At 37.6% G+C, this 23588-nt stretch overlaps 1 protein-coding gene and 1 long non-coding RNA gene across 5 annotated transcripts; both read right to left on the minus strand.

The window, feature by feature from the left end:
* Window positions 1–141: 141 nt before the first annotated feature.
* LOC128604385 (C-type mannose receptor 2-like) lies at window positions 142–7094 on the minus strand. Of its 3 annotated transcripts, XM_053619491.1 has the most exons (7): window positions 6944–7094; window positions 4969–5057; window positions 3775–3821; window positions 2250–2645; window positions 1776–2117; window positions 950–1041; window positions 142–778 (listed from the first exon to the last, which is right to left on the minus strand). In XM_053619491.1, the coding sequence occupies exons 1-7, from the start codon at window positions 7091–7093 to the stop codon at window positions 674–676; spliced, it is 1221 nt and encodes a 406-aa protein (XP_053475466.1). In that variant the 5' UTR covers window position 7094; the 3' UTR covers window positions 142–673. The 3 variants fall into 3 exon arrangements, with proteins under 3 accessions (XP_053475466.1, XP_053475465.1, XP_053475464.1); XM_053619490.1 differs by having other exon boundaries at window positions 142–1041; window positions 2250–2642; XM_053619489.1 differs by having other exon boundaries at window positions 142–1041.
* An 11614-nt stretch (window positions 7095–18708) lies between these two features.
* Window positions 18709–22940, minus strand: LOC128604387 (uncharacterized). Of its 2 annotated transcripts, XR_008385176.1 has the most exons (5): window positions 22583–22928; window positions 22307–22456; window positions 21575–21711; window positions 21118–21301; window positions 18709–20904 (listed from the first exon to the last, which is right to left on the minus strand). It is a non-coding gene; the product is annotated as an uncharacterized LOC128604387 (long non-coding RNA). The 2 variants fall into 2 exon arrangements; XR_008385175.1 differs by having other exon boundaries at window positions 21575–22456; window positions 22583–22940.
* Window positions 22941–23588: the final 648 nt, after the last annotated feature.

Raw genomic sequence — 23588 nt, forward strand, 5'->3', positions numbered from 1 at the left:
TGTGTTACTGATTGTTCTACTGCCGACTTCTGGTCAATGTAAGTATTGCAGTTAATATTATCTGTAGAATTACATTTTGTATAACACCTTTCTGAATTCTGACTACAAAATAATTACAAGAGGTTTACATTTAAAATTGTTTATTGATGATATTAATGTATATTATTAATGCCTTTAGGTACAGAAAATAGAAACAAAATATAAGAAATGAGTATATATTTATAACTGTAGATGTAGAAGAAATAAATGACAGCAATAGTGGCAAGTGCATTATATATGACTGTTCAAAGTACACACAGTGTATTTACAGGTTCTGTTACATTCACTATATTCTATATAAGAATTATTCTTTACTACAACACACTGATGCATTAAACCCAGTATTGAACATACCCTCTCTGACTTTCTCCTTATCACTGTGTTCAGTGGCCTCTTGCAGCAAAAGCTGAACATGTTCAATATTAAAAAGTTGCAGTGAAATCTGACTTTAAAATTTAGGTTGCAAAGTCAAAGTGGGCGTGTTCCAATCAGAGCAATTAAATATGTTTATTCCTCTACTTCTGGCTAATCTTGTCCTCTGACACTGCCTACTGATTAAAGCTTAAATGTTGTAGGTTAAATAAAATTTCAGTCAGTTTGAAATCTGCTTGACTTGAAGGTGAGCATTTAGACGTTACAGATCATCCTTTTTCTTGTGGAAGATGTTTCCATCTGGCTGCACCTTCCAGGTCACTGTGGTGTTCTCCAACATGCCTTTTTCCTCCAGTTTCTGTTTGATCTGAGGATCAGAATCAGGATTTAATTACTCAAGCCAAAAAGAAAAGGAATACGTGTCACCGAGAAGACAAGAAATAATAAAAGGAGCAAAATTCTTGAGAATAAAAGAAATTTGAGAGTAAGAAATGCTAATATGGGTTTCTCCAAATTTCAGAGACATCATGTGACTCACCTGATCTAAAATGGACGACTGCACAGCAGGATCAAACACACTCCCATCAGACTTCACCTGCAGTCTCATTATCTGACTCCTCGCTGAGTAAACTGTGGAATACACACACACACGCTTTAATTTCTCCATAATGTAAAGTTTTTCCTCTTCAGGACACTGCACCGTCTGAATGAATATTATGATATATGGCTTAACGAGTTAAATGTTAAATGAACATTAATTGCAGACACTCCTTTATGTGTTAGATTTGATTGCGTTATCATTTTGTTTATGGTATATTTATATTTTTATACAGTAAAATTTCACAATCATATTTCTAAATGACTTTTTGCACCAAATGAAAACAAATTGTGTTTAATTTGAACTTCGTCTCCTTTCGTCTTCTTGTGCCGTCATTTGCTCATGAACTGTGAGCTACTTTCTGCTGCATTCAAATATTTTAATGAGCTCTCATCAACCATCCCTTCACTTTATTATCTCAAGGGAAGTTTGCTCGATATAGCGGTAAATTTCTGAGAGACAATTTACCCAGAAGGCACTGAACACCAACAAATTGAAGGTGTTTATAAGCATAAAAAGGAGCATTTATTATTATTATTATTATTATTATTATTATTATTATTAGTATTATTATATCATAGCATTTTATTTTCACTTCCTTCTTTTGGCATCTAAAGATTTTCAAAAATCTGATTTTTTTTCCCAAACAAGATACAGAAAATGATGTAAAGACAAAACTTAAATAAATATTTAATTCATTTTTGGGCTTTTGAAGTCACCATTGATTTGATATTAGAAGCAATAGCAGAAAGAACAAAAGACTCACTGGTGTGACAGAAGAAATAGTACAGGTTGGTGCATTGTACATCGTAGAACAGTCCGTTATTAACCACTGCACAGTTCTCATAACCCCCATAATTATCAGGTTGTCCAGGAGCCCATGGGATGTTTGAAGCGTTGGTCCCGTCTGACCACTTCCATGTGTCTCTGTAAAGCCCAATCCAGGAATTACCCTGTTTATCCCTCACCTGCCTTAACATGTAGTTGTCTGAGCTGTTAAGAGAGCTGGCCAAGTCTGTGTGATGTGTTCGGCAGTAAGTTTGAGCTTGAGGCCAGGTCAACAGAGGACTAGTGATGCCGATGAACCTGGCAGCACCACTGAAACTAGCTGTGAAAAAATAAACAAACAAAAGTCACGTCTCTGTCTCACAGACAATATGATACCAAGATACAACCCAAAATGTGAAAAACCAGCCATCAAACCAAGACTAGGCAAATTAACATCAGGATATTGACTCACCATTGTAGCATATGAAGGGTCTTAGTACTGTACATGGTATATCCCACCATTCACCAAATAAAATTACTGAACCACATGTTTCTTTTCCACCAGAATTATTAGGCTCTCCAGGGCTCCAATTGGTATAAGTGACATCCTTCAGTGGGAGATCATTTAAGGACCAGCGCCAGCTATTGAGATCATTGTACAATCCGACCCAGGCAGATGTTGTCAGACCTTTGCTTGCTGCCTCTTTCTCAAATCGTAGCCAATCAGTATCACTTAGGATTGTTGCCAGGTCAGTGTACATCACCCTGCAGTAACTCTGTGCATCACGCCAGGTCACCCGTGTCATCATCAGGTCATAATTGTGAGGGACGGTTCTCAGGACGGATACAGTGACTGGGACCAGACCTGCTGGTGATATTATATTTTATGAAACACACAGTAAACTTTAACTGGTGAATATCTGAATATAGATAATCCTAATGGCTGAAATAAAGAATTAGCAATGTATAATTAACAATTCAATCCTTCAGTTCAGTTCAGTGACAATAAGTAAGTCAGTGATTTAGTGGTGCCTTGTTTTCTTTCCTCGCTTGTAAGCTCCTTCCTCTGAGGGTCTGAGGAAAAGATACCAGAATAGGAAACATGTACAGGAGGAATTGAGGAAATACATGATTGCCAAATCAGACCTCGCTTACTGACGTGACTTTAGTTACTGATGACTTGTTGCACATGGTATATAAAATAAATCTGCATGCAGAGAACTGAATAAATGTAAATGAAAACATTATTGCGTGAAAACCCTAAAACTAAACACGGGGCAAACAATAACCAAACGCTCACTAATCACAAAACCACAAACACGAACTCAAACTTAACGCACCGACAAACAAAGAGGGAACACAGCGAACTTAAATAAGGAGTCTAATGAGAAATATAACACCGGTGTGACTGATCATAACAGGAAATGGGGGAAACAACAGAAGAAGAAGTTCGACACAGTGAGTTACGGTGCCCTCTAGTGGTCCAGGGAGGAACTGCCTCTGGTGGGCTTCATCTCATCTACCAGCCTCTTCATCAAATCAGTTTTATTATTTATTTTACAAAGTTTATCAATTAAATGTTAAATCTTTAATTTCCAAACTATTTATTTATTTATGTATTTATTTATAATTCTATAATTTCACAAGAAATGAATGATAATTATTTGAAATTATTTCAATAAGTGTTGAAAGTAGATTAGTAGCCGAGACATGAACAGTTTAGATAAAGCAAATATAAATAAATCAATTTTGTAAGAGTAAAAAAAAAAATAAAACTTTTCATGAGTAAAATAAATAAATAGCTAAACTTTTTAAAGTCAGTAAAATAGAGAAAGTTAGAAACTGAAAAATAAAAAGAGACAGCAAATGATAAAGGCAGAGTAATATAAAGCTATTGTTTATTTACAGTTTAGTAAAATCAGATATAAATAGGGTTAGAGGTAAATGCAATATTAATGTGTGTAATATTAATTAGTGGTTTATAAAAATGCTCTCACCAGTGAGAAACAGGAGAAACAGATTCAGCTTCATGATGGACGGACAGCTGAGGAGTCAGAAAAAAAATCACAATCTGAAGGACAAAATAAAAGTATGTAAGTATCAAATACAAAGTGATTTATTTGTGCAACTTTGTAAATGATTCTCTAATCAAGCTTTCCATCATGATCATGATCAGGTGTCAGGTTAGAGCCGATAAGCTTGCGGGACTACAGCATCCATCAGCACTGCTCATGTTCACGTCACTCACCAAGTCACATGATCACAAACACCTGGAGCAGGTTTATGCACAATGCAGCACTAGTATTTAACTCACATCTGTATAGCGCTCTCGGTCTAGTGTCTGTTGTAAGTAAGGTTGTTGTCGTTGATTTTTCACTCACACACACACACACACACACACACATACATACATTTATATATTATATATATATATATATATATATATATATATATATATATATATATATATATATATATATATATATATATTTTTTTTTTTTTTAAATTTAGCGAAATTATTGGCCAATACAATGAAGGCAATTTTAAGCTGAAATGTAAAGTGTCTGGAAATACGCTTAAAATTTGTTAAATAATAATCTCATAATATGAGAACTTTTCCTTTGTTCAAGATATTTACACTTGTTAAGATTTTATTTGCAGTGGGTGGGATAAATAAATAAAATCCACTTTCCAGTGAGACACAAAAGAAAAAGAGTTATCTTCATGATGGACAAGTAGCTGTGGGAGTCACAAAAGGTTTGTGTCCATTTAAAAGTACTGATAGGGGCAACATTACAAGATCATCTCATCATGATTAATGTGCAAACAAGAAGAGAAGCAACAATTCATTTATGAAGTCTAAGACCTTAAAAGGAAAAATCCCACAATAATAATCGTTTAAATAATAGAAATATTTTTATGCTAATATCGCCATAATCTTTATATTTAAATACATAATATTTATAAAGTATAAATAATATAAAGTATCAAATATACAACACAATAATCGTCCAACCGAGTCTCACATTTTTACCGTAAATCATGGCATCTGCATACGACTCATTTTTAATGTAGAGAAATGTTTATACAGGACTCCTGATCACTTCAGTGACTGTGCAGTGTTTTATCATCAATATCTTACAGGATATGCTTTTCACCATGCAAGTAAAAACAAGTGAAACACTTCATACCTGTGAAGGGAAGATTTGAAGGCTGTTGCTTCTTCAGTAGCTCTGTACGTTTCTGATCTTTGCTGCAAGTGATGTTCTGTAAATCGTATCTGGGTAGGAACATCTTCACATTTCAGATTTCTTATGCAAACCTTTCTTGAGCCTCATCAACGATAACAGAACGTGAGGAATTTACAATGTGGAAACCTGATTTCCCTAGGGTACGAGTCTGCTTACTTAAAAAAATACAACATGGAAATACTCACTGATTGCTCTCAGTCAACCTCCAGATGCTTTCCCTTACTTTAATTCTTTACTGTACTTGGATTACGCTCATTTTAATCCCCACACTTGCTGATAATACTTTGCATGTTCAGATCGGTCTTCTTTGAGCTCTCTATTAAATACACTGTTTAAATGCTGTAACATCTTAAACATGTACAAGGAGTACATATAAATTACTGAATACTGAAATGAATATATTTTAATTTCACTGAAGTTGTTTCAAAGTACATACAGTGGGGTCCAAAAAAGAAAAATAGAATCTTGGAAACATTTGCATGAATTTCAGAATTCTTTAGTAGTTGCTACGTCCTGGTTTTTCTTTAATGACCGCGTGCACTCGAGCTCAAGACTCCACAAGTTTGTGTAAAAACGTATGATCCTCATCAGAACAAATCCATCAGTGTCGTCTGAACAGGTGCTTCAGTGGAAGAGATAAGAATTAATATAGATTCAGGTGATCCACAGCACAAATTTGCTTCAAGTTAAATAGTGACCTAGAAATAGTTCAGAATCTTTTGTAGTAAATATTGAACACATTGAAATTTCACCTTTTTTTTATTCTAACATTTTTTGAGTGAAACGCATTGCATTTTGAAGTTCAAATTAAAAAATGTAATATAAAAAATTCAGTTTTCACACTAAACTGTTGTTTCTTTACTGTTAACACACAACCATTTTTAATTGTTTAATTGTTTAATAATTATCAGGATTTATGCACTGAATAATTTCACTTTTTGCTAGAGTAAAATGTATTAAATTTATATAATTGTTTTGATACATAAATAATTTAGCTTTAGGACAAAAGTAAAGTTCTTTTCAGAGGCCAGGCGTGTCTTGGAGGGGTGATTTACATCCAAGTGACAATTTGCCTAAATTGGTTTTTACCTCAGAACCTTCAAGTTCCAGATAAGCACAATGCAAATGAAAGTTCAGAGGAAAGGAACTTCAAGACATGACTAAGCATTCTCCTTTCCAATTGTGAAATCATTTAGATGACGGAATGTTTTAAAATAATGAATTGGCTAAATCATGCAATATTATTATAAATGTATTTATTTATATACTTAGTTATAACCTAAATAAAAAAACCAGGCTACCATCATCCCATACTTTAAACATCCCACAGCACAACATTAAATCCATCATTAAAAATGAGAGGAATACGGCTTAACCTTGACTATGAAAAAAGAGGGGATTAGTCAGAGAAACAAGCAAGAGGCCAAGAGTAAGTCTGAAGGAGCTGGAGAGATCCAGATCTCTGATGGGAGCAGCTGTTCCCGTATATTCCCAACTATAGCTTGGAAATGCCATAAAACGCCTTCAGTTCCAGGTTGTAACACTAGAAGTTGTGATAAAGGAACTCCAAAAGCGAAAATCTAATGTTGATTTAAGTAATTGGAAAAGCAGGATCAGGTCACACAGATCTAAAACTAAGAATCAAACATCAGCATAAAACATGCTATTCTTATTGTCAAAGTCACGATCAGTTTATAATCCTTATTACTACAGTGCAGTCAGTGTGTCTGTACCATCTGTGTAGATCCACTCTCAACTTGAGGCCTGTTTCTCTGCTGAGATCAGAGGTTTCGTACTGGCCGTACTGTACATGGTAAGTGTTTCTTCATTTCTAACAGAATATTCACTATTTAAATGTGACATAAAGGAAAATAACAGTAGCAGTGCTGCAATCTTTTATAATTAACCCTCTTACCCCGTATGGCCGAAAAACCGGCTTGCCCGTCTTTGATCTATTCCCGTAAGGACGATAGACCTGCTTGGTCGTGGATGCCAAATCCCCGTAAGGCCGATATAGAGGATTTAAAGTGTAAACGTTATCCCCGTAAGGCCGGTGTACCGGCATTACTCTGCTATGATTCCTTACTTATTTAATTATTATTTTTTGACCCCGGAAGGTTGATGACGTGTGAAAGTTCAGGCCATGTTGAAACCGAAACCGAAACTGACAGAGACGCAAACTCTCCTGATTCAGACCCTGATCCGTCTTCATCTTCAGCATCAACCAGTGCGACTGACACTGCAGGGTTCTGGAGTCATAACCTGACCATCTCTGTGCATTCGTGAAAACACCACCTGCTGGTCTGATTATCACCACAAACTTGACGTTTGGCGCTAAAATGCATTTATTTATTTATTTATTTATTATTTATAAAGGCATTGACCACGCTGTTGCTCGTATGGTACTTCTAAATGAGTAGAAGGATTTCAGCGAGCATTTTTTCGTAATTTCTCTAGTTAAGAATTGTGCTCTAAGTTTAGTAAAAACACTGAACTGCTTCATTTCCAAAGTAATATTACACAAATACATTATTATAAGTTGCTTCAAGGCCTAAAATTGTTAAAATTAAAATGTTGATTTTGGCCCAGGAACTCAGGGTTGGCGTGCTGTTTCTCTGGGGAATATAGGGTTATGGGACATAATACTGTGGGAACTTAGGGGTAAGAGGGTTAAACTATAAATCTCTAGTTTTGCAGTTCATTTTTCTCCTGGAATGATGGAATAATGAGGGTTAGGATGGATGCAATTGCAGTTAAGAGCTTTAATAAAGATTATAATATCCAGAGCACAAGGCAAAAGACATAAATAAAGACCTGCATTGGTCAAGCAATCAGACAAACAGGCTAGAGCAGGTAAGGCAGAAATAAACACCCAATGCAAAGCAGAATCAAACCCAGAATAAACAAAACAATGGAACGGCTTGGTGAAATATAGATGATGTGACTGAGCAGTCTCTTAAGTAGTGTTTTGTGATTGTCAGTGTGATTGGGAACAGGTGTGTGTGATTAGTCCTCAGGAGAAGGTGCCTTGTCTGTGTTCCATTGGGTGTTGTAGTCATCGGCCATGTTTGTAGTTCGTGGTGCATTATGGGAAATTGAGTTGCTAGTTTGCTTTGACATGACAATACCATGAATCTGTGAAATTGCTAGTTATTTATAATCCTGTAGAATTTAATATTGGTGCATCCAGAGTGTGAACTTGGACCCCTCTAAAACAGCCCACAAGTAAACTGTATCCAAAAAACCTCTAGAGATGGTCTGTATGGTATGTTTGGGTTCGTTTTGTGGTCCACTTGAACCAAGACAGGAAGAATAGATTTTTTAAATTAATTTTACTAGCAAACATGCTCCTCTGAGGTTGTGTTCAGCTGTAAAACAAGCCCTCACATGTACAATGATCGCAGCACAATAATATAGTAAATAAGTGTGTGAAAATGTATTTGCCCCCATAGTTACTAATTCCTCAAATCTATGGAACTGCGTTCATAATGGGGTTCAGCTGGACTAGACGCAACCAGGCCTGATTACTGCACACCCTGTTCAATCACATCAACACTTAAATAGAACTTTTTCAACAGCATGGAATTGATAAAAAGGTCTTACCCAGTAACACACTATGCCAAAGTTGAAAAAAATTCTGGAAATGATGAGCAAGACAGACTGGAAGCAGTCACATTCCGTCATCTAAATGATTTCACCATTGGAAAGGAGAATGCTTAGTCATGTCTTGAAGTTCCTTTCCTCTGAACTTTCATTTGCATTGTGTTTATGTGGAACTGAAAGTTCCTTTCCTCTGAGCTTTCAATTGCATTGTGTTTATCTGGAACTTGAAGGTTCTGAGGTAAAAACCAATTTAGGCAAATTGTCACTTGGATGTAAATCACCCCTCTAAGACACGCCTGGCCTCTGAAAAGAACTTTACTTTTGTCCTAAAGCTAAATTATTTATGTATCAAAACAATTATGTAAATTTAATACATTTTACTTGAGCAAAAAGTGAATTTATTCAGTGCATAAATCCTGATATTTATTAAATAATTTATAATGTCACACACTAAAGGGTTGTGTGTTCCACAGTCTTACCAGTAAAGAAACAACAGATAGTGAAACTGCACAAACCCAAAGAGATGCAGTTTAGTGTGAAAACTGAAATTTATTACATTTTTTTATTTGACCTTAAACGCATTGCATTTTGGATTAAAAAGGTGAAATTTCAATGTGTTCAATATTTACTACAAGAGATTCTGAACTATTTCTGGGTCACTATTTAACTTGAAGCAAATTTGTGCTGTGGATCACCTGAACTCTATATTAATTCTTATCTCTTCCACTGAAGCACCTGTTCAGACGACACTGATGGATTTGTTCTGATGAGGATCATACGTTTTTACACAAACTTGTGGAGTCTTGAGCTCGAGTGCACGCGGTCATTAAAGAAAAACCAGGACGTAGCAACTACTAAAGAATTCTGAAATTCATGCAAATGTTTCCAAGATTCTATTTTTCTTTTTTGGACCCCACTGTATGTACTTTGAAACAACTTCAGTGAAATTAAAATATATTCATTTCAGTATTCAGTAATTTATATGTACTCCTTGTACATGTTTAAGATGTTACAGCATTTAAACAGTGTATTTAATAGAGAGCTCAAAGAAGACCGATCTGAACATGCAAAGTATTATCAGCAAGTGTGGGGATTAAAATGAGCGTAATCCAAGTACAGTAAAGAATTAAAGTAAGGGAAAGCATCTGGAGGTTGACTGAGAGCAATCAGTGAGTATTTCCATGTTGTATTTTTTTAAGTAAGCAGACTCGTACCCTAGGGAAATCAGGTTTCCACATTGTAAATTCCTGACGTTCCGAAAGGTTTGCATAAGAAATCTGAAATGTGAAGATGTTCCTACCCAGATACGATTTACAGAACATCACTTGCAGCAAAGATCAGAAACGTACAGAGCTACTGAAGAAGCAACAGCCTTCAAATCTTCCCTTCACAGGTATGAAGTGTTTCACTTGTTTTTACTTGCATGGTGAAAAGCATATCCTGTAAGATATTGATGATAAAACACTGCACAGTCACTGAAGTGATCAGGAGTCCTGTATAAACATTTCTCTACATTAAAAATGAGTCGTATGCAGATGCCATGATTTACGGTAAAAATGTGAGACTCGGTTGGACGATTATTGTGTTGTATATTGGATACTTTATATTATTTATACTTTATAAATATTCCTTATATTATATTTCAGTCCTAAAGTTATGTCTCTGGCAGATTAAGATACACTGAGATTATGGCGATATTAGCATAAAAATATTTCTATTATTTAAACGATTATTATTGTGGGATTTTTCCTTTTAAGGTCTTAGACTTCATGAATGAATTGTTGCTTCTCTTCTTGTTTGCACATTAATCATGATGAGATGATCTTGTAATGTTGCCCCTATCAGTACTTTTAAATGGACACAAACCTTTTGTGACTCCCACAGCTACTTGTCCATCATGAAGATAACTCTTTTTCTTTTGTGTCTCACTGGAAAGTGCATTTTATTTATTTATCCCACTCACTGCAAATAAAATCTTAACAAGTGTAAATATCTTGAACAAAGGAAAAGTTCTCATATTATGAGATTATTATTTAACAAATTTTAAGTGTATTTCCAGACACTTCACATTTCAGCTTAAAATTGCCTTCATTGCACTGGCAAATAATTTAGCTTCTTTTAAAAAAATACATATAATATATATACAGTGAGGGAAAAAAGTATTTGATCCCCTGCTGATTTTGTATGTTTACCCACTGACAAAGAAATGATCAGTCTATAACTTTAATGGTAGATTTATTTGAACAGTGAGAGACAGAATAACAACAAAAAAATCCAGAAAAACGCACATCAAAAATGTTATAAATTGATTTGCATTTTAATGAGGGAAATAAGTATTTGACCCCTCTGCAAAACATGACTTAGTACTTGGTTTAAAAACCCTTGTTGGCAATCACAGAGGTCAGACGTTTCTTGTAGTTGGCCACCAGGTTTGCACACATCTCTGGAGGGATTTTGTCCCACTCCTCTTTGCAGATCTTCTCCAAGTCATTAAGGTTTCGAGGCTGACGTTTGGCAACTCGAACCTTCAGCTCCCTCCACAGATTTTCTATGGGATTAAGGTCTGGAGACTGGCTAGGCCACTCCAGGACCTTAATGTGCTTCTTCTTGAGCCACTCCTTTGTTGCCTTGGCCGTGTGTTTTGGGTCATTGTCATGCTGGAATACCCATCCACGACCCATTTTCAATGCCCTGTCTGAGGGAAGGAGGTTTTCACCCAAGATTTGACGGTACATGGCCCCGTCCATCGTCCCTTTGATGCGGTGAAGTTGTCCTGTCCCCTTAGCAGAAAAAAACCCCAAAGCATAATGTTTCCACCTCCATGTTTGGCGGTGGGGATGGTGTTCCAGGGGTCATAGGCAGCATTCCTCCTCCTCCAAACACGGCGAGTTGAGTTGATGCCAAAGAGCTCCATTTTGGTCTCATCTGACCTCAACGCTTTCACCCAGTTGTCCTCAGAATCATTCAGATGTTCATTGGCAAACTTCAGACGGGCATGTATATGTGTTTTCTTGAGCAGCGGACCTTGCGCGCGCTGCAGGATTTCAGTCCTTCACGGCGTAGTGTGTTACCAATTGTTTTCTTGGTGACTATGGTCCCAGCTGCCTTGAGATCATTGACAAGATCCTCCCGTGTAGTTCTGGGCTGATTCCTCACTGTTCTCATGATCAATGCAACTCCACGAGGTGAGATCTTGCATGGAGCCCCAGGCCGAGGGAGATTGACAGTTCTTTTGTGCTTCTTCCATTTGCGAATAATCGCACCAACTGTTGTCCCCTTCTCACCAAGCTGCTTGGCAATGGTCTTGTAGCCCATTCCAGACTTGTGTAGGTCTACAGTCTTGTCCCTGACATCCTTGGAGAGCTCTTTGGTCTTGGCCATGGTGGAGAGTTTGGAATATGACTGATTGATTGCTTCTGTGGACAGGTGTCTTTTATACAGGTAACAAACTGATATTAGGAGCACCCCCTTTAAGAGTGTGCTCCTAATCTCAGCTCGTTACCTGTATAAAAGACACCTGGGAGCCAGAAATCTTTCTGATTGAGAGGGGGTCAAATACTTTTTTCCCTCATTAAAATGCAAATTAATTTATAAAATTTTTGACATGCGTTTTTCTGGATTTTTTTGTTGTTATTCTGTCTCTCACTGTTCAAATACAACTACCATTAAAATTATAGACTGATCATTTCTTTGTCAGTGGGCAAACGTACAAAATCAGCAGGGGATCAAATACTTTTTTCCCTCACTGTATATATACATATATATATATACATATATACGTGTGTGTGTGTGTGTGTGTGTGTGAAAAATCAACGACAACAACCTTACTTACAACAGACACTAGACCGAGAGCGCTATACAGATGTGAGTTAAATACTAGTGCTGCATTGTGCATAAACCTGCTCCAGGTGTTTGTGATCATGTGACTTGGTGAGTGACGTGAACATGAGCAGTGCTGATGGATGCTGTAGTCCCGCAAGCTTATCGGCTCTAACCTGACACCTGATCATGATCATGATGGAAAGCTTGATTAGAGAATCATTTACAAAGTTGCACAAATAAATCACTTTGTATTTGATACTTACATACTTTTATTTTGTCCTTCAGATTGTGATTTTTTTTCTGACTCCTCAGCTGTCCGTCCATCATGAAGCTGAATCTGTTTCTCCTGTTTCTCACTGGTGAGAGCATTTTTATAAACCACTAATTAATATTACATTTACCTCTAACCCTATTTATATCTGATTTTACTAAACTGTAAATAAACAATAACTTTATATTACTCTGCCTTTATCATTTGCTGTCTCTTTTTATTTTTCAGTTTCTTTCTCTATTTTACTGACTTTAACAAGTTTAGCTATTTATTTATTTTACTGAAATTTTTTATTTTATTTTTTACTGTTACAAAACTGACACAAACTACTATAATTCTTTGTTTTATTTACACTTGTTTTATCTAAACTGTTCACGTCTGAGCCACTGGTAGTTTCAACACTTACTGAAATCATTTCAAATTATTATCCTTAATTTCATGAGAAGTTATATATATATATATAGAGAGAGAGAGAGAAAGAGAGAGAGAGAGAGAGAGAGAGAGAGACAGAGAGTTTGGAATTTAAAGATATGACATTTAATTTAGTATGAATGGGTGTGTGAATGTGTATGTGATTGTGCCCTGCGATGGACTGGCACCCTGTCCAGGGTGTACCCCGCCTTGTGCCCCATGCTCCCTGGGATAGGCTCCAGGTTCCCCCGCGACCCTGAAGAAGGAGTAAGCGGTAGAAGATGGATGGATGGACGGACGGACATTTCATTTATAAACTTGGTAAAATAAATAATAAAACTGATTTGATGAAGAGGCTGGTAGATGCGATGAAGCCAACCAGAGGCAGTTCCTCCCTGGACCACTAGAGGGCACCGACACTCACTGTGTCGAACTTCTTCTTCTGTTGTTTCCCCTATTTCCTGTTATGATCAGTCACACCGGTGTTATATTTCTTATTAGACTCCTTATTTAAGTTCCCTGTGTTCCCTCTTTGTTTGTCGGTGCATTAAGTTTGAGTTCATGTTTTTGGTTATTTTTTGCCCTGTGTTTAGTTTTAGGGTTTTCACACAATAATGTTTTCATTTACATTTATTCAGTTCTCTGCATGCAGATTTATTTTATATGCCATGTGCAACAAGTCATCAATAACTAAAGTCACGTCAGTAAGCGAGGTCTGATTTGGCAATCATGTATTTCCTCAATTCCTCCTGTACATGTTTCCTATTCTGGTATCTTTTCCTCAGACCCTCAGAGGAAGGAGCTTACAAGCGAGGAAAGAAAGCAAGGCACAACTAAATCACTGACTTACTTATTGTCACTGAACTGAACTGAAGGATTGAATTGTTCATTATACATTGCTAATTCTTTAATATAGCCATTAGGATTATCTATATTCAGATATTCACCAGTTAAAGTTTACTGTGTGTTTCATAAAATATAATATCACCAGCAGGTCTGGTCCCAGTCACTGTATCCGTCCTGAGAACCGTCCCTCCCAAATATGACCTGATGATGATATGGGTGACCTGGCCTGTAGCACAGAATTACTGCAGGGTGATGTACACTGACCTGGCAACCATCCTAAGTGATACTGATTGGCTACGATTCGAGAAAGAAGCAGCAAGCAAAGCTCTGGCAACATCTGCCTGGGTCGGATTGTACAATGATTTCAATAGCTGGAGCTGGTCCTTACACCATCTCCCACTGAAGAATGTCACTTATACCAATTGGAGCCCTGGACAGCCTGATTATCATAGTGGAATAGAAGCATGTGGTCTAATAAGTACACATAATTCATGGTGGGATGTAGCATGTACACAAAAAAGACCCTTCATATGCTACAATGGTGAGTCAATATCCTGATGTTAATTTGCCTAGTCTTGGTTTGATGGCTGGTTTTTCACATTTTGGGTTGTATCTTGGTATCATATTGTCTGTGAGACAGAGACGTGACTTTTGTTTGTTTATTTTTCACAGCTAATTTCAGTGGTGCTGCCAGGTTCATCGGCATCAGTAGTCCTTATATGACCTGGTCTCAAGCTCAAACTTACTGCCAAACACATCACACAGACTTGGCCAGCTCTCTTAACAGCTCAGACGACAACATATTAGTGCAGGTGAGGATTATCCAGGGTGATTCCTGGATTGGGCTTTACAGAGGCACATGGAAGTGGTCAGACGGGACCAACGCTTCAAACATCCCATGGGCTCCTGGACAACCTGATAATGCTGGGGGTTATGAGAACTGTGCAGTGGTTAATAACGGACTGTTCTACGATGAACAATGCACCAACCTGCATTATTTCTTCTGTCACACCAGTGAGTCTTCTGTTTTCTCTTATTCTAATATCACATCAAAAATGTATTATTAAGTTTTGTCTGTCATTTTCTGTGTCTTCTTTGAAAAGAAAGACATTTTTGAAAATATTTAGATGCCAAAAGAAGAAAATGAAAATAAAATACTATGATATAATAATAATAATAATAATAATAATAATAATAATAAATGCTCCTTTTTATGCTTATAAGCACCTTCATCTACAATTTGTTGGTGTTCAGTGCCTTCTGGGTAAACTGTCTCAGAAATTTACCGCTATATCGAGCAAACTCCCTTGAGATAATAAAGTGAAGGGATGGTTGATGAGAGCTCATTAAAATATTTGAATGCAGCAGAAAGTAGCTCACAGTTTATGAGCAAATGACGGCACAAGAAGACGAAAGGATATGAAGTGCAAATTAAACACAATTTGTTTTCATTTGGTGCAAAAAGTCATTTAGAAATATGATTGTGAAATTTTACTGTATAAAAATATAAATATACCATAAACAAAATGATAACGTAATCAAATCTAACACATAAAGGAGTGTCTGTGCAATTAATGTTCATTTAAGATTTAACTCGTTAAGCCATATATCATAATATTCATTCAGATGGTGCAGTGTCCTGAAGAGGAAAAACTTTACATTATGGAGAAATTAAAGCGCACGTGTGTGTGTGTTCCCCAGTTTACTCAGCGAGGAGTCAGATAATGAGACTGCAGGTGAAGTCTGATGGGAGTGTGTTTGATCCTGCTGTGCAGTCGTCCATTTTAGATCAGGTGAGTCACATGATGTCTCTGAAATTTGGAGAAACCCATATTAGCATTTCTTACTCTCAAATTTCTTTTATTCTCAAGAATTTTGCTCCTTTTATTATTTCTTGTCTTCTCGGTGACACGTATTCCTTTTCTTTTTGGCTTGAGTAATTAAATCCTGATTCTGATCCTCAGATCAAACAGAAACTGGAGGAAAAAGGCATGTTGGAGAACACCACAGTGACCTGGAAGGTGCAGCCAGATGGAAACATCTTCCACAAGAAAAAGGATGATCTGTAACGTCTAAATGCTCACCTTCAAGTCAAGCAGATTTCAAACTGACTGAAATTTTATTTAACCTACAACATTTAAGCTTTAATCAGTAGGCAGTGTCAGAGGACAAGATTAGCCAGAAGTAGAGGAATAAACATATTTAATTGGTCTGATTGGAACACGCCCACTTTGACTTTGCAACCGAAATTTTAAAGTCAGATTTCACTGCAACTTTTTAATATTGAACATGTTCAGCTTTTGCTGCAAGAGGCCACTGAACACAGTGATAAGGAGAAAGTCAGAGAGGGTATGTTCAATACTGGGTTTAATGCATCAGTGTCTTGTAGTAAAGAAGAATTCTTATATAGAATATAGTGAATGTAACAGAACCTGTAAATACACTGTGTGTACTCTGAACAGTCATATATAATGCACTTGCCACTATTACTGTCATTTATTTCTTCCACATCTACAGTTATAAATATATACTCATTTCTTGTATTTTGTTTCCATTTTCTGTATCTAAAGGCATTATTAATATACATTAATATCATCAATAAACAATTTTAAATATAAACCTCTTGTAACTATTTCGTAGCCAGAATTCAGAAAGGTGTTATATAAAATGTATTTCTACAATTAATATTAACTGCAATACTTACATTGACCAGAAGTCGGCAGTAGAACAATCAGTAACACAAACAAAACTGGAGGTGCTACAGATCCAAACACCAGATTTATTTCATTAGTAAAAATATACTTTCATGTAGACACATGCATTGAAAATCCTATTAGAACAATCATCATGACCACCATGACAGGTAAAGATCCTCCTACTTGTTCATCTGTTTGGTGAGCAGGTGATGAGGTTTGCATGTGACTGTTTCCAGTCTGCCTTGCTTTTATAACTTATAGGAAAAGAGCCACTGAGTTTGTGGAGTCTAATTTTCATCGGCTGTGACATGCAACTGCTGAAAGTTCAGAATGTTAATTTGTTGTATTTTGGATCTCTCTGATTTTAAATAGTAACTGGGTTGGTTAGTTGGTGTGAATCGCTCAATCACCTGCTTCATGCCAACATCTGAAGGCTGCACTAGCTGAGTAACAGAAGTGTTGACTCCAAATCCCAGCACAGGCTCTCTGACCTCTGGACATAAGGAAATGTGGACAGTTTTGCACTGACATTAGGATTCAATGTAGTATTTAATTTGCAGGTTTGATTTACCCTCAACTGTGTAATAAGATACTCTTTCTGGGTCGGCCACTTCTGGGAAGGTTAACTACTGTGCTAAATTGTTCCGGTTGGAGATAACGGCTCTCACTGTGGTTCTTTGGAGTCCCAGAGCCTTTGTAACCCTTCTCAGACTTCTCAGGGTGGATTTTGCTGGTAATCATCAATATTAATAGAATATGGTGATACCTGTCCCATAATGAGGGTTAGGATGGATGCAAGTGGAGTTAAGAGCTTTAATAAAGACTATAATATCCAGAGAGCAAGGCAAAACACATAAATAAAGACCTGCAGTTTTCAGGTGAACAGGAAAACAGGTTAGAGCAAGTAAGGCAGAAATCAACACCCAAGAACACAGACTCAAAACCAGAATAAACAATACGATCGAACAGCTTGGTAAAATACAGCGATTAAAGCCATGAACAGTCTCTTAAGTAGTGTTTTGAGATTGTCTGTGTGATTGGGAACAGGTGTGTGTGATTAGTCCTCAGGAGCAGGTACTGTGTCTGTGTTCCATTGGGTGTTGTAGTCTTTGGCCATGTTTGTAGTTCGTGGTGCATTATGGGAAATTGAGTTGCTAGTTTGCTTTGACATGACAATACCATGAATCTGTGAAATTGCTAGTTATTTATAATCCTGTAGAATTTAATATTGGTGCATCCAGAGTGTGAACTTGGACCCCTCTAAAACAGCCCACAAGTAAACTGTATCCAAAAAACCTCTAGAGATGGTCTGTATGGTATGTTTGGGTTCGTTTTGTCGTCCAAGACAGGAAGAATAGATTTTTTGAATAAATTTTATAAAAAGTCTATACTTTTTACAATCCAATCCTGTAATTCAACCTGGTGTTCAAATGAAAATGATAATTTGGGCCATATCAGTGTTACCCTGCAGTCTTGAATATTTCTCTCTCTGTGGAATATCTGCTTCAGTTATTTTAAAGCAGAGCCTGGGTGAAGGGGAACCCGTGACAATTACTGAGCATAAACATTAAATTATTTATTTGCACAACAACATAATATTATCTGTGTTCTGCCTCTAGCACAATCCTCCACAACCAGTTCATGATTTGCTTTGTGATTCGCTTCCACCTTGTGGTCAAAGTCTGTATTGCACACAACGCATGAACATGTTGCTGATGTTCTTTCACCACAGACACTATTAGAAGCCCCCCCCCCCCTTTTTTTTTTCTTTTCGAAATTTAATGATGAAACCAGGTGCAGAATATTAACTTTAAGCATGAAATATTAACAAGAGTGAGTTTAATAACTGATCTGAGTGTGTTTCCTGCTGTGGGTGTCAAAGTGTGCAGGGCCCCCACTGAGTCTAAAAACTTCTACTGACCTTCTAATGACCGCAGCACAATAATATAGTAAACTATAGTAAAGTAAAGTAAGTAAACCTTTATCGTTTTTTTGAAACCAAAGGCTACAAAATGCTGCATAATAATAATAATAATAATAATAATAATAATAAAGTAAAATAGAATTAAAAGTAATAGTAAACACATGAGTTGTAAGATGCTGTCGAACACCTCAGTTGAGCAGGAACATTAAATATATAACGGAAGGCTTTACAGAAGCACATTACTTTAATAATTTACCGCATAAGCTGAAAAAGCACAATCACCTTTTATTTTCAGCCTAGCCCTAGACAGGGAGAGTAAACCTTGATCAGATGACCTTAATGACCTTTCACTGCTGTGCAAGGGGCCAATGGGCCTGTGTGAAAATGTATTTGCCCCCATAGTTACTAATTCCCCAAATCTATGAAACTGCGTTCATAATGGGGTTCAGCTGGACTAGACGCAACCACGCCTGATTACTGCACACCCTGTTCAATCACATCAACACTTAAATAGAACTGCAAAAAAAGCCACCAAATCCCACAAAGAAAATCATGTGTCATAGCACCTTTGTCTTTTAAAATGACCTCCGCCAAAACCCCACCATCTTCGTCTCCTCGAGGCTCACGTATATTCAATCCCAGCTTTTGCAAAACTTCAGCTCTGCTCAACTTGAGATCTCTTGAGCTTAACAGAGAACATGTCAAAACTATCCACATATATTTAAAAATGAATTCCTTATATGACGTCGGTGTTGATCTTGCTGTCAGCCAGTCCTGAAGGTGATCTACACAGCAACCGTCCAGACTGCTGCAAGCCAGGCCTCTGATGTCCGAGGTCATCGTTGGTTGGTTTCATTATGATCGTCATTATTATGAGGGTCTTTTATTAATTACAGAAGAGTTTTAAGCTTTAAATCTCCAGAATCTTTAGGCTACACATGTGGGCCAACCCTCAGCAGCAGTGAGTGAGTCTCAGAGGGCAGAAGCTCCAAGCAGAAGTAGAGCATCAGGATGGATCTTGATTCACCCACACATGGCATTTAGAACCTCCGAAATCCCTCGGAGCATGTTAGAGCCTCCAGGGGGCAGCACTGCCTCACTCACTTTCAGTAAGAGCTTTCTCAGAGTCACAGAGGATCTGGAGCCTAATAAAGACTCTTACCCCAGCAGCAGCTCCATGAGTGAACTGGCAAACTGCACTGTGCACAAAACTCTTCAGAGACGCTGACGTTCAGGACGACGGGGAAAATGGTGGAGGAATCCTTTCTATGGCTTCTGAAAATGATAAATATTTTAGCAGAAATCAGGAATCTTCAGGCTTTTCTCCTGCTGTGCTGTAAGTTTTCACTTTTCCTACACAACTGAATAAACTGCAGCTGTAAATATTAAGCTTTACTATAAAAAAAAGTTATTCATGACAAAGGTGAAAGTGATTAATAATAGAGAGTCATTTTAAACCTGTGCACTAATTTAAAATTACTAAATCTACAGTGTTCTTATAGAAACGCAAACACTGCTAGTCTCATAAAATCTCTCAATCATGACGAACAGCCCTTCTGAACATTTGTCTAATTGATATTCGGAAAGATAAACTCACCTGACAGGTAGATGAACAATCAGAAGAGTCTCACGCTCGAGCAAAGTCTTTAGAATAGTTGGGTGAGTTTGGTCTGTGTTACCCGTGTGGTCTCTCAGAGAGGATAGAGGAAGTCACTTTCAGATTTCAGTCTCATTTTAAAACAGTGTAATGAACGTTAAGTGTGTTAGACTTAAATAGAAATTGTGTTTGTCTATATTTTCCACTTTCAGTCGTCTCTTTAGAAATATAAATTAAAAAATAAAGGTCTTAAAATAATCAAGAGCAATGTGTATACATAACAAACCTGCAAAATTCTATGGTCAAAATTCTTTTACAAAAAAAAAGAAAAAAAAAGTAGTTACAGAGGAGAGACAGAGGAGAGTCATAGAGGAGACAGAGGACAGTCAGAGGAGAGACAGAGGAGAGACAGAGGAGAGACAGAGGAGAGTCAGAGGAGAGACAGAGGAGAGACAGAGGAGAGTCACAGAGGAGTCACAGGGGAGTCACAGGGGAGTCATAAAGGAGTCACAGGGGAGTCACAGAGGAGACAAAATAGAGTTAGAGAAGAATCGTAGAGTTGTAGAAGAGTCACAGGAGAGTCACAAAGCCAGAGTTTGAGGTACTGATCTTCTGACTGCCTGTTCTGGAAAGTTCCACAAGTATCAGATTGCACTCTCGTAGGTGACCCGGGCATCTGATGGCGACAGAGTACCCTGACTTACAGCTGTAACACACACACACACACACACACACACACACACACACACACACACACACACGCACACACACACACACACAGAGTTAAAGGCCTGTATATAAGTGTTTATACTTTTAGATTTCAGAATCACATCAATTTATCTAGACACGTATCCACATATCCATCCATCAAGATATTCCTCCACTCATCCATCCTCCCATCTCTGTGTGTGTGTCTCACCCCACTCGGGGTTCTTGGGTCTCCTCAGTAGGCGTGGTCCACACAGGCCGATGAGCAGCGCTCCGAGTGGAGCAGTGATGAGGATGGAGAGAACGGCCACGCTCAGCACGTCCATACCAAAACGCTGACACTCCTCATCCTGCTTCACACGCGCCGTGTCCAGAGCCGTCGAGCCAATCGCAGCCTGCCGAGAGAGACAATCAGCCAATCAGCTTGCAGCGTTCACTTTACCTTCATTTCCTGTTCCCTGATTAGTACGAACCACTGACTCAGGACATCTCTATTTACTGTATATATATATATATATACATATACACACACACACACACACACACAGAAGAAAGGAGAGAAGAAAAGGGAAATAAGAGAAGAAAAAGAAACAAAAGGACATGTGAGATGTGAATGTGTCGTAAACAGGTTATAAGCTGTATGTAACGAGGCTTTAAGTGAAGGTGACCTGAACAGTGGCTTTAGGCATCCAGGCCAGAGCGATGAAGATCTTCTCTTTCAAATCAAATCCAGCGCAGAGCACCATGAGGAAGGTGAAGAAGATCCTCACACTCAGGGCAATGCTGAGAGTGGCCAGACCCAGAGCTGAGGACACATACACACACACACACACACAAACACACTCACACACACACAAGAAAGAAAGAAAGAAAGAAAGAAAGAAAGAAAGAAAGAAAAAGAATTCAAGGCAGGATAGCAAAAAGTAAACCACAAAGAAAACAAAATAAATAAAAGAAATAAAGCAAGGCATAATGAAAAACAGAAGCAAAAGAAAAATTTAAAAGAAAGGAAATTAAAAGAACAATAAAGAGAAAAGATAAAGGAGAAGGCAGGACAAACAAAGAAAAGACAATAACAAGAAACCAAAGCAAAAGGACAAAAAGGAAAGTAAGAAAAAGGAGAAAGCAGAGGAAAATTTAAAAAGAAAGAAAAGAAACAATTGGAAGAGTAACAAGTAAATTCAGTTAACAATTAGTAATTCAGTGATGGAAAAAAGAAATGGAATAAAGAAAGAAAATAAAAAAGAAAAAGGGAAAAAGAAGCAGAAAAAAGGATGAAGAGAAGTGAAGAGGAAAATAAAACGATTTATTATCTACATGCAGAAAATATATTTACATAAAGAAAGAGCTGTGCAGAAAGTGACCTGGTGTTTGGGGTTTTTTGCGAGAGAGAATCGTACTTTGTTATTTTCCCAGCCGGTTCCAGCGAGGAACGCGAGGACGAGCGTACAGAGTCCTCCAGACCCGGTTAATCCGGCCACGTTAGAGCCGAACACAGCAAACACACCGAGACCGAGCAGCAGGAAGGAACGCTTCAGCACCAGACCTTTCTACAGAGCACACACACACACACACACACAATACAACACTCGATTACTTTCACACATCTACAGCGTGAATTTATTCTCTACACTAATGTAATGTCGTGAGTGTGGAGTGTAATCAGGAGTCTTTACCTGGTCTTCACTGGGAAAATAACGAAGGAAGAACCCGAGAGCCACGCCCGCAACCACACCCCCTAAAACCTCTAAAAACCCTCGGAGGATGTTGAACCAGGTAGAGCCTGCAGGGGGCGGCACAGAGACGGGGTCATAAGCTGTCCACTCACTACTTTACATTGTAGCAAAGTGTCATTTCTTCAGTGTTGTCACATGAAAAGATATAATCAAATATTTTAAAAATGTGAGGGGTGTACTCACTTTTGTGAGATACTGTACATCAATTAGACCTACAATTCTTTTTTTTTCCACCCATAATCCTTATAAATTCTTATAAAAGGAGAAAAGTTGATGGACAGTAGCGGCAGAGTCGTCTGGTGAGACACTTCTCCGAACTGTCACGCTTGTTTATATTGTCCTTGTTTCATGATTATTCACACCTGTTTTCAGTTTTGTGTGAGTTGTGTATGTGTTTTGCAGGAAATTATGGGCTACTTCAGCCTACACTGGCCCTGCTAGCTCACAAATTTAAACTATGAACTTAATTAAGCAAATCTGACTTGTATCTTTAGAGAAATAACATAGCAGAACTCATGGAGACTGGATTCAGAAGAAGCAGGTTTATTCATCAGTCAGCAAGACAGCAAAATGAACCAGCATATATATATATATATGCGTATTTACGTATTTTGATATCTCTTATTTCTAGATGTACGATCCAGACCCATTGACCCTGGTTCTTCTAAACAGAACCCTGGATCTTCCTTTAAAAGGAAAACGGCGACAGTTCACTCCCAGACCCCCTTCACCGGGCCCCTTCTCAAACGGTGTAAAGTGGATTCTGGCACTCAAACATGTTTAACGTACTGCCTTTCAGGAAAATAGAACGGAGGCATCCACACAGACACGCATCACTGTTCCCCCCAAAGAGAGGAATTAACCCATCTACTCAAACTTCTGTTTTGGTGCCATTCATAAAGAAAAGATATTCAGATGCGGCTGTCCAAACGTACTACAGAATGTC

This window comes from Ictalurus furcatus, chromosome 29 (genome assembly GCF_023375685.1).
Source record: "Ictalurus furcatus strain D&B chromosome 29, Billie_1.0, whole genome shotgun sequence".
NCBI lineage: Eukaryota > Metazoa > Chordata > Actinopteri > Siluriformes > Ictaluridae > Ictalurus > Ictalurus furcatus.